The following is a 12231-nucleotide window of genomic DNA, read 5'->3' on the forward strand; positions in this document are numbered from 1 at the left end:
ATTCCCAGTAGGTTGACTTTAATCTCGTATCGATGCCACGATTAGATGGCGGTGGTGAAAAACAGACTTTGAAGCAACACAATAAAACCCAATGAATTAGAATACGTTGTTGAATATTTATTTTTTGTTACTTTCAAAATCTTACAACTTAATACAACTTCGATGTCATAGTTTTAAAAGCATTCCTACAAAACGTTATTGTACTGTCCAAAAAGAAACATCTGAATAGCAGCCAACCCAATTTCGCTTGATCAGCAAATAAATTTACCGCTCCAAAAACATGTTCATTTGCAGCCAATTGATAGTTATGTATCGGTGATGTTAGCATCAATTGAGTATCGAAGATAATATAAATAGCTATGGTAAAACTTAATGTACTCGTACTATAGAATGTCGAATAATGAAAGATGAAAACATTTGCTAAAATAAATGCTAAATAAACTATTAATACAATTATAAAGGCTCGAAAATTAGTCAATTTAAATTTAGACTGCAGGCTGTAAAGAATTATGGCAAATAACTGGACTATTAATATAATCGGTTGTAAGATGACCTGAAAAAAGTGTCATTCAATTGGCTTAGAATATATATTGGTTTCTAAAGTTTAACATATTATTATTAACCTACCGTTAAAGTATTCATTAAATTCGCAAAAATTCCCATTAGAATTGCACATAGTATTGTTACAAAGATAAACGATAGATAGGCATTCACAAAAGGTCGTCGGAAATTCCGAAAACGATATAGTAGCGCAGATATAATAAAATTTATAATCCACATTATTGTAAATATATTGAGTGAAATATCATGTATATTTAGTGAAATAATTGGTACATTTCGTAGAAATATAAACATGACGGGTAAATAAACAAAATTTTGAAGCTGCAATGAAAAAAAATTAAAAATAAAAAACAATTAAAATAAATAATAGACAATGAAAAAAAAAAAAAAAGAATATCTTGCTATTGTTAAATTAAATTATGTGTGTGGGGGCTAAAGGTTGATGATATACATATATGTGTATATATATTTCATTGCTAGACAAGTTATTTAAATAACTTTTTAAATAGTTCTTTTTATTTAGATTATTTAAAAATACAGGGTTTTCCAACAACATGTTATATTTTCAACAGGGTTATTGTGGTTGACATATCAGCAATATAATGAAATTGCCAATTTGCTATCAAAAACATCATTCCAGAATTACAGTTTTGTAGAAAATTTAAATTCGACAAAAATCTATGGTAAATGTTTTATGCTATAGATGGATGGATAAATGACTCCTGTTAAGATCTTAATATTGAAATTTATTATTAACTAGCTATTCCCAGTGTGCTTTGCTACCCTAAAAGCAATATAAATAAAAAACACACTTAACGATTTGAAGATGTAGTTAAAATACAATAGTTTTCAGATTTACAATTGTACAATTCATAATCGGTGTTGTACAGTTGTATTGTAGTATGTCGTAATTTTAATACCCTACACCACTTGTGGGGAGGCTATATTGGGTTTGTTCTAATGCTTGTAACGCACAATAATATTGGACCTATACCCACCTCAAAGTATACCAATCGGCTCAGAATCATTTTAGCTATCTTCCTTGTAATCAAACTACAGGTCGCAATTTTGGGGATAATTCAATTGGGCACACGATCTTTTATGATACCGTAGACGAAGCCTATTGAAAATGTTTAACATCGGTCCATTTTTTCACCTAGACCCCATACAACTGAATCTGCCGAATAGGGCATTTAAGTTTATAATTCTGTTTAATATTTTTATATCCCGGCAAAAAGCTGCAAAACCAAGTTCTATACTAGACTTGAATTCTATAACTATAGGGCCTCATATGACCCTAGCCCATATGTGGGGAGGCTATATTGGGTTTGTGCTAATGTTTGTAACACACAATAATATTGGACCTATACCCACCTCAAAGTATACCAATCGGCTCGGACTTATTTTAGCTATATTCGTCCGGCCATCCATGTAAACCTTGTAATCAAACTACAGGTCGCAATTTTGGAGATAATTCAATTGGGCACATGATCTTTTATGATAACGTAGACGACGCCTATTGAAAATGTTTAACTTCGGTTCACTTTTTTCCCCTAGACCCCATACAACTGAATCTGCCGAATAGGGCTTTTAAGTTTATAATTATGTTTAATATACTTATATCTCGACAAAAGTCTGCAAACCCAAGTTCTATACTCGTCTTGATGACCCTCACGAATTATATAGCCCCTATGAAAAACCCCCATCAAAATTCAACTTAAATGTCCAAAATTTTATTCAACAATAACCAGCTTAAACATACCTGAGGCAAGGTACAATTCAACTTAAATGCTTTATTATGGCAACTAAATTTTATATGGGAGGTGCCACGCCACCTCCCATATAAATAATTATATTGATACTAAAGTGGATTCGACAAAATTTAAGGACGGCAACTGTGTAAATTCGATAAAATGTCTTGGTCAAGTGGAACATTGGAGCAAATACCAGGGTATATATTTGGGGTGGGGTTCTATAATGAAGATCCAGAAGCAAAAATATACCACCGTTTACCAAATCATAACACATGCTCCCAGGCAGAACTACGAGAAATAACGGAAATAAGTAAGCTTTAACTGAATAAACTCCCAGGTGTAAAGTTCACATCATATGGGTACCATCCCACTCGGAAATAGTCGGTAACGAAAGGGCGAAGGTAGGGGAAGGGAGGTCGAGGCAGTTAACCTGACAAACGCAAAACCATTCGACGCAACAAGAGCCGAACTAAAAATATGGGTGAGAGAATACCATAAGGCCTCTTGGAATAATGAAACAGTGGGTAGAACCACGAAGATCCTATGGGGTGACCCTGATGAGAGCCAGACGAAAAATCTCCAAAATGAGCAAGTCTGAAGTTAGTATGATTTATGCAAAATTGGACGTGCCGATTCAGATATATGTAGAGCATGTAGAGAGGACAGTGAAACTCTGGAGCCACTTCTTTGCCACTGCCAGGCATTCGCCGAAGTTAGATCCAAGTATCTTTCAAGTGATGTTATTATTATAGAATCGATTAAAACCAAAGAGTCCAGGTCATATTTGTTTCAAAATCGGTTCCTTTTGAAAGATCATTTACCACAAATGAGCATCTTATGCATTAAAATATTATACACATGCATTATTCATATTTTCTGAACATTTAGTTCATTTAAATTAAAAAATGTGATAAATGATAACACAATGCAAAAGCGATAACACAATAGGTATAAAAAATACCGAAAAACATGACCATGTTAAAAAGAAATATCAATTAGTAATTAAAAGGGATTAATTTGTTTAGACATGATATAAGGGAACGTCCAAATACAATATTTATTTAAAAAAAATGATTATAATAAACTAAACATATTTTTTTGTTTTGTGGCTACTTGTAAATAACAAATATAACCATTATATAAATGTGCGTGTTTCAAGCTTTAGATAAAGATATCTCGAAATTGAGTGGTCTTAATTTCATTTGATATGGTGATTTTCGCATTTCATTATCTTTGTCTGAAAAGGAGAATTCTTATGATACGTGGCAGTCAAGGCCTTATTCTCTTGTATGAAGGCACATATGTAGTATCTTTTATCTTGTAAATGTACATTTGTTAGTTAAAAAGATATGTTTGTACATATTAAATATTTGACGAAAAAGATGTGACTTTTTTTGTTTTCTTGATCTTTTTGTAATTGCAAAAGATATTGAAATATATAATAAGGACGTTCTTAAGTTATAACTTCAAAGATATATTAGGTATACGTTAAAAAAATTGAAGGAAGTCAAAATGTCGATTTTTTAGGGGTCACGTTATCTTCGTCAAATGTTTCATAGGTGTGAATATAGCTTAAGCAGTGGCACAGTTAAAAGATATATAGACACATTGCAAGCTACAGTGTGTTACTTGTTAAAATACATCATTTCGTGTTGCTATATATAAGTGCCAGGTAGAGCACTTCTTTAATAAATCCCTTACACTACACTACACTACACCCTTACACTACACCATACTACACGTTCGCAGTTTGACAGACATGCAAATCGCAATGGACTACATGGTTAAAGAGAATTCGTTGCACTGCTCTAGCTGTCAAGAGTAATAGATTTCTAGAACAATAATATGATGTTTAAACCTTGACAAATTATGAGTGTTTAGACTTAACGACCTAATAAGATATGACAAGATTTTATATAATATTAACATACACAACTACGACACATCGGACTAGTTGTTGTATCAGCTCGATTGTGGCCAATAGCTCTTTCCTGGGGAAAAACTTTCGGTTGATACAGCTGTCGCTGGGTTGACAATCTTTGGCCGGGTATGACTCTGGTCGTTCCGGAGCGAAGATCCAATAGTCGTGGGAACGCATCGGACTAGTGGTGGGGTCTAGTTATAAAGTGGTTCTCAGGACTCGACAATTTGCGCGTATCAAGCAATCGATCCTAAAAAAAGGTCAAAGTGTCAATGTCTATATGGACATACCTTTTAGGCAAATTTTTGTGCCTTAAAGCCAGACAAATTGGATATTAACACTGCTTATAAAACGCTCTAATTAGTAACTCAAGCTATACAATTTTATAATGTTTTGAGGGGTATATTGATGTTGTCATTCCGTAAATAACACATCGAAATATTAGGCACACACCCACAAAAGCATATATATTCTGGCTCTTTATTAAATTCTAAGTATATCTTGCTTTGTCCGCCATCTATTGAAAGCATGATAGAATCCGAACAAAAAAAGCTAGAGGGTTAAACATTTCCATTCTCTATTGGTAAGGTTTGCTTGGTATTGAAAAGGAGCATCCAAATTTTCACATAGCCCCCATATAAGTGAACCTAAGGAAAACTGTTCGAGTATAGCGATAAAATCCGGCGTAAACAAGTTTAATATATGCACAAATCTTCCTACTAAATTTAATGTTGATCTGTACATCATTGACCCCCCTTGACTCCTATGTAAGGTCTGCTTCATAAAATGACTAGTATGCCAATGGCTTAAAAGTACTTTTTTATAGGAACGAAAATCTTTCTTTGAACAAGATTATACTTCATTACAATATTATTCCAAATTTAATGAGGATTGAATTACAACTGGCCCTAGCCACTATGAAAGGCTTTCTTTAGAAAAGCATTTCTATTAAATTCAATAGACGGATAGCCCCCATACAAGTGGCACCTCGAAAAGCAGCTAAGTTTCATATTAGTCAAAATCTATGTAAACAATTTTATTTTATGTTTAAATCCCCTCGGGGGGCATGTTACCTTGGCGAGACCCTCGCTTAGGTGTTATTGCAATGCCGGAGTATAAAGAGGTGGCCAGTACCTCCAGTCTGGCGGGGAATGAAAAATTAATTACAGTCTACTGCTTGGCTTAGTCCTTGCATAGAATAACAGAGGTCAGACCATAGCACCTCATAATCTGGTATTACGGTTGGCCAGTTTCCCGCAGGCCTATGTCCTGGCTGGTCAGTTGGTTAAGGTTCCTTTGGAATCCACGTAGTGGCTGTGGTTTAAACCCAAATTATCGGGGAGATTATGTGGCGTTTAAAAGACGGATGCATGATAATTGTCAATATTTTGGAATAAGTGCTGTTGCCGAAAACAACAGATACCCCACAGATGCGTGACTGTGGGAGTAAGCGTTGGAAATGAGTTGGTATTAATTGTATATGATACGGGATGAATTTGAGGTTCGGCGGGCCTTATCCCACCATGTTTTTCTCTTATAAATGTGTCGTATATGAATGAGATGTGTGCTGGGTTGGATGATGATGGATGAAAGGTATCATATACATTTGATACCTTTTAATTTTCCTTCCTTGTCCAGATATGTTCGGAGTATGCTCTGATCATATCAGAATTACCACAGTGTGTCCCTGTGAGTAACAACAATGTCAACGGCTTATTGATGGATCGTACTTGGTCCACAGGTTACGTACCTAGGTGCTGTGGACGAATCAATAGAGGCCATCCAATGGTCAGAGATTAGATAGCTCGAGTAGTCCAGCAAAGTACTTGTGCATGGACCGGTCAAAGTCAATGTACAAAAATTGCCACCTGCGTTCTTTATTGAAGAACAAAGGGGCGATGATAGACCGTTCTCAAGTCTACACAGTGGATGAAAAAGACCACCGTGAGATAAGGCCTTGAAGGCAGGTACTCACATTAAAACTTTCGACATTACACACCCTACCCCCCATATAAGGCTTACGAGTTTGGCGATGAAATTCGACACAAATAAATTTAATACGAACCAAATTCTGTCTATCAAATTTTATAAGGATCTTCCCATTATAGACCCTACCCCCATATTTGGATCACTTTAGGCTTATAACTGGCCTAGAAATACTAGTATATAGATGAAATTCGAAATAAATAAGTTTCGTTCGAGTCAAACGAGGTTTGATGGCGGGTATATAAGATTCGTCATAGCCGAATATAACACTCTTACGTTTATACTTACAATTATCCAACCAAATATGGATCTTAGTAAACATTTTCTTTTAACTGGATCCTCAATACTAAATCCTCTCAACTCTAGATACAATGGTGCTTGTAATAAATTACACTGTATGTTTTTATCTAAAATATAAATACAGAATTTATTTACTTATTATTACGACAGTATTTAACATAGCAAAAATTTAAAAAAATAATTAATTTTAATACTTTGCATTTTTTACCATTTAATGGCAAAACTTCCAGTTCACTATTGTTATTGTTTTTGTTCTTCTTTGCACTTGTTGGAAATGTTGTTAAAACATTTATTGAATTCGATTTATTCATGATGATGGCTCAACTTACACTCTATTAATTTTTTGGCTTAATAAACCTTTTATTATAATTATATATATTTAATAAAATTCATTAATGTTAATGGTGTTATGGTTTATTTTCTTGTTAGTGTTAAAGTTGATACATATTTTGTTTAGTTACTTTTTTAGATAAAATAAACATTGATTGCTATTTGTCTCATGTTTATACAATAAAAAAAAAAAGAATTATTGAGTGTACATTAAATATGTAATTAAATTAAGATAATATCTAGTGGAATCTATTGCAGTTTAAGTGTAATATTCGATATTAATTTGTTTGAACAACCTTGGATAATGGAAAATTTTCAATTTATTACAATTAACAAATTCTCAAAGGTGTTAGTTAACCTTTAAAATACCTGAATACGAAATATGTATAGTATTGCTACAATTATTGTGGGCTCAAAATGTTTTTGTACTAAAAAGTATCAAGCAAAAGTCCACTTTTTAAAAAAATTTTCCGTAAAGCACCAGGTGGTCAGTGTATAGTATAAATCAGTTCCACATACGAACAGTGCGGCTGAAGAATGAATTTTCCCTGTAATGTGTTGTGCGGTCCACTGGCCAATCGACCACAAATGGGTGTGTTTTTGAAGACAGTCGTGTGCTACGTAAAAATATACGGGTATCGGGAACGAGTTCCCTAATTTCAAAGGAACACATTCCATTAAAGTATCGCTAAAACAGTGAAATATACCCCATATTGTGACGGTGCTCCAGTGAATCTATGAAGTTGGATACCCTACTGTCACCCATAAGTACCTTCACCCTCTCTTGTACGCGGTCGAGTAGCTCCAAAATAGACTTCAAAGCTCCGGCTCATACATAGGAGTTGTATTCCATTTTCGGTCGGATATAAGTGTTGTAAATGGAGTGAAGTATGTCTTACACCGTTTCAAAAAATTGACAAACTTGAATGCTTTTTTCGACACTTGGAAAACGTGTTTAGTCCATCGGACATCGCACTGTATTTTCATGCCCAGAACATCACGAGTTTCTGATTCATTAGTCGTGATTAAACGATTTATTCATATTGCGCCTCATTACCCCAATCTCTAGAGGGCTTGGCCTATATTTGAATGAACAGAAATGGCAAATATTGAAAGCCTACTTAGGTGTTGAAGGGTTAACAAGATTATTGTAAATGAAATTGTAAATTTTGTAGCTCATATATTTTGCTCTATTATTACTTTAATTAAATAATGAAAATAATAGTTAGTTAGTCAGTTAGTTAGGAAGTTAGTTAGTTAGGAAGTTAGTTAGTTAGGAAGTTAGTTAGTTAGTTATTTTGTTAGTTAGTTAGGAAGTTTGTTAGTTAGATAGATAGATAGATAGATAGATAGATAGATAGATAGATAGATAGATAGATAGATAGATATATAGTTAGTTAGTTAGTTATTTAGTTAGTTAGTTAGTTAGTTTGTTTGTTAGTTATTAAGTAATTAAGTAATTTGTTATAGCTTACACCACTTCAGTGGGAGGGGAATATTAGGTTTTTGTTTGTAACGCATAACAATATTGGTCCTGTACCTACCGTCCGTCTGTCCGACCACCCATGTAAACTTTGCAATCAAACTACAGGTCGCAATTTTAAAGATTATTCTATGACCTTTGGTACATGATTTTTCATTGTTCCAAGAACGAACATATTGTTAAAATGGTTAAGATCGGTTCATTATTTCACCTAGCTACCATACAATTAAACCCCGGATAGGGCTTTTAAACCTTGTAACCAAACTACAGTTAGCAATTTTGGGGATAATTCAATGAAATTTGCCACATCTGTGGTACCGGAGACGAAGCCTATTGAAAATGGTTAACATCGGTCCATTATTTCACCTATCTCCCATACAAATGATGAATTATGTTTAAAATACTCGTATCTTGACAAAAAGCTGCGAAACCAAGTTCTATATTACCGTTGATGAACCTTATGAGTTTTATAATTGTAGGCCAATTTTGACCCTAGTTCCTATTAAAATTCCCCTAGAAAATTTGACTTAGGGCGGGTTTATCAGATAAAGATAACCTACATTCTTTGTTTAAACCTAGTTTAATACACATTTTGTGTTTTCAGTAAACAGTAATGTTACTTCTTATCTTAGTTTAACTGGGTGTTATTGGCCAATTAAACGTAAGTTATAAGTGAGAAAACACAATTAACAAAAAACAAGAAAGCAATAATTTCGGAAGAACAAAAACATAATATTTTAAGTAAATTGCAATTTTCTGATTTGTTTTGTTTTATTTATTATTGTTTTTAATGTTTATTTAACATTTTTCCAAAATTTTTCATTTTACAAAAGTATTATTTGCAAAAACCAGCTGTTTATTGTTTATGTTTTTGAGTGAAAAGTTGGCAATACTAACAAAGTTAACTGAACTGAAAAACACAATCATCGGTTAAAATCCGCCTATTTTTTTTCGATTTTAATCTAAGAGCAAGTTAAGCCTAGTTTTACTGAGTAGTATTAAACCCGCCCTTAAAGGTCCACAATTTTATTCAGCAATAAATGGCTTAAGTATATCTAAGGCAAGGTACAAATCAACTTAAATGCTTTAATATAAAAACTAAGTCACATTTTATTTTGTAACAGGTGTAGATTATTATATGGTCGGCCTCGGCCGTCTATAATTTCTTACTTGTTTTTTTTCCAGTTTATTGTATTATTGATTTGAGGGGTACTACAACCACCCAATAGAACAGCTTTTTGGTGATGTAGTACCCCTTAAAATTAATTAAAATTATTTTTAATTAATTAAATTTATTTTTAAATTAAAATTATTAATTAATTATTTTTAATTAAAATTATTTTTAAAAATAAGATAAACTAAATAAAGTTGAGTTTTGATTCAAAATTTCATAAAGTTGCAATTTTGCTTGATTATCTTCAATCTTTCTTTTTTCCTAATAATTTCAAAATAAATATGAAAATACGTATAACATCCATATAAAGATTTAATGCGGCAAATGTATATTCTTCCGGACTTATGCTATACTTGTGATGACCTCCCATCATCATCTGTGTATCGAAGATAAGAAAGAAGCAAGCCAAAAGAGCACCACAACCGGCATAAATAGTGTGTAGAATATGATTACGCCAAAATATGGCAACAATACTAAAAATCAGCAAACAAACCATCGAACAAAGTACAAAACCACCACAGACAGTGAAATCATATTTAGTTTGTAAAGCAAATATGGTCAAAGCTAAACACAAAAAAGCCGTAATACCAACTGCCATTAATACCTAGAAAGAATGAAGACATTTTTTTGACTATATTGATTAAGGATTGTTTAGAACGCACCGATTCTGAATTATAACGGCCAGCTATGGTACCCAATAGAAATGATTCGGCAATTGTAAATATTCCTAAACATACGAAATTGGTGGGATATTTACGACGTGCTGACTCACAGCAAGCCATAGCAGCACCAATTGCTATCGTTATAAAAATTGCCACCATTGATAAGCGGGGGTGTTGTTGAGAAAATTTCAATGTCGGTGGGTGGAATAAAAACAAAGAAACAACACCAAAGGTGACAATTAACTGACACTGTAATTAATGGTTAATAAATAGGAAATATCATTTAAAAATTGTAATCTGTAATTATGTCCAGATTATATTTCTTTCCTTACCATTAAAATAAGATAGACTTTACGCAAAAATCCTTTGCGTACACTGGCTTCATTAAATGAAAACTGCTTGGATAGTAAATCCTCGGGATCTATAGAATTGCTATTAGCTATTGGTGTTGTTGAAGTGGCCAAAGACGTTGTTGTTACAGTATCGGCAGAAAGACTCTCTTTCCAACCGTAAGTTTGATCTGCTAGAAAATTAAAGAGAATTATATTACTTAAAAACTTTTGTCAAAAAACATCTCGAAGGAGGGACTTTTCGATGATATAATAAACTTCTGAAATCTGAACTAAAACTTAACTAGAACTGAACTAGAACTGAACTAGAACTGAACTAGAACTGAACTAGAACTGAACTAGAACTGAACTAGAACTGAACTAGAACTGAACTAGAACTGAACTAGAACTGAACTAGAACTGAACTAGAACTGAACTAGAACTGAACTAGAACTGAACTAGAACTGAACTAGAACTGAACTAGAACTGAACTAGAACTGAACTAGAATTGAACTAGAACTGAACTAGAACTCAATTAGAACTGAACTAGAACTAAACTAGAACTGAACAAGGACTGAAAATAGAGCTGAATTAGAACTGAGCTAGAACTTATTTAGAATTGAACTCGAACTGAATTAGAATTGAACTAAAATTAAACTACAATTGAAGCAAAACTGAATTAGAACCAAACTGAAATAAAAATGAACTAGAATTGATCTAGAACTGAACTAGTATGAAACTAGTACGGAACTAGAAATGAACTAAACTACAACTGTTCTAAAACTGAACTAGTATTTAATTAAAACATAAAAAAACTGAATTAGAACTATACTTGAATTTTAACTGAGATAAAACTGAAGTAGTACGGATCCAAAACTATTACTAAAGTAGAACTGAAATAAACTTGAACTGTACTAGAATTGAACTAGAACTAACTTAAAAGTCACATAGAATAGAAATCACACTTCAAAATGTTTAATACCACCAACAAAAGGTCCACCGTAAAATTTCTTCTATTAAATATAATTTTTTTTATATAAATACAATGTATTACGAAAAAAACATATGGCTTGTCATTTTTTTTTTTTTTTTTTTTGCGATAAGTCATCAACTCTCTGATTTTTCTATTTAATAATATTTTTTACTATTTTCTACGTATATCGCACATAAAGGCGCCTTTTGCTATTAAATTTATGTGCCAGCATATTACTTACTTGACATTGGCTTGGGTGGATTCCCCGGATTTTCGCTATATGGTGGCGGTGATTGCGAATATCCTTGTGGATCCATTTTTCTGTATTGTTAATAAGTAACTAAACAAATTTTATTTAAAATACTGCAAAATTTGTAGTCACACAAAAAGCTTTTCATTGTTTTTCTTTCGATACGTACATATGTACATACATTTTCTACACACTTTTTTGTTTTATTTGTGTTCCAGAGATGAAGACAACAAAAGTAAAAGATACAAAACTCTTTGCCAAAAAATCTTAGTATTTAGTTGTTAAAAATCTAAAATATTGCATACACAATGATGAGTCTGCATACATAAGTAAGAAGAGTGAGATTTTTTGAAAAGCTTTATTGAATTTTATAGATTTTGGTAGGGCGATGAAAAGCACTAATTTATAACATTTTTTCATAATTAATTTGAAAAAATAATGATTATTAGCTCAATTAATTTAATCCACCAATTAATATACCAAATTAGAATAAAACACAAACACACAT

The 12231-nt window shown here is 32.6% G+C and overlaps 2 protein-coding genes and 1 long non-coding RNA gene across 3 annotated transcripts in view; 1 reads left to right on the forward strand and 2 right to left on the reverse strand.

Annotated features, from left to right (window-relative positions):
* Nucleotides 1–12231, forward strand: part of LOC111678578 — a 38705-nt gene that overhangs the window by 19730 nt on the left and 6744 nt on the right. The window lies entirely within an intron of this gene.
* On the reverse strand, nucleotides 111–6672 carry LOC111678581. Its single transcript, XR_006941256.1, has 3 exons — nucleotides 6511–6672; nucleotides 628–882; nucleotides 111–553 (listed from the first exon to the last, which is right to left on the reverse strand). It is a non-coding gene; the product is annotated as an uncharacterized LOC111678581 (long non-coding RNA).
* Nucleotides 9667–11948, reverse strand: LOC111678580 (protein lifeguard 1-like). Its single transcript, XM_023439974.2, has 4 exons — nucleotides 11715–11948; nucleotides 10504–10694; nucleotides 10172–10420; nucleotides 9667–10113 (listed from the first exon to the last, which is right to left on the reverse strand). Exons 1-4 carry the CDS (start codon nucleotides 11788–11790, stop codon nucleotides 9754–9756), a joined length of 876 nt encoding a protein of 291 aa, XP_023295742.2. The 5' UTR covers nucleotides 11791–11948; the 3' UTR covers nucleotides 9667–9753.

This window comes from Lucilia cuprina, chromosome 6 (genome assembly GCF_022045245.1).
Source record: "Lucilia cuprina isolate Lc7/37 chromosome 6, ASM2204524v1, whole genome shotgun sequence".
Taxonomy (NCBI): domain Eukaryota; kingdom Metazoa; phylum Arthropoda; class Insecta; order Diptera; family Calliphoridae; genus Lucilia; species Lucilia cuprina.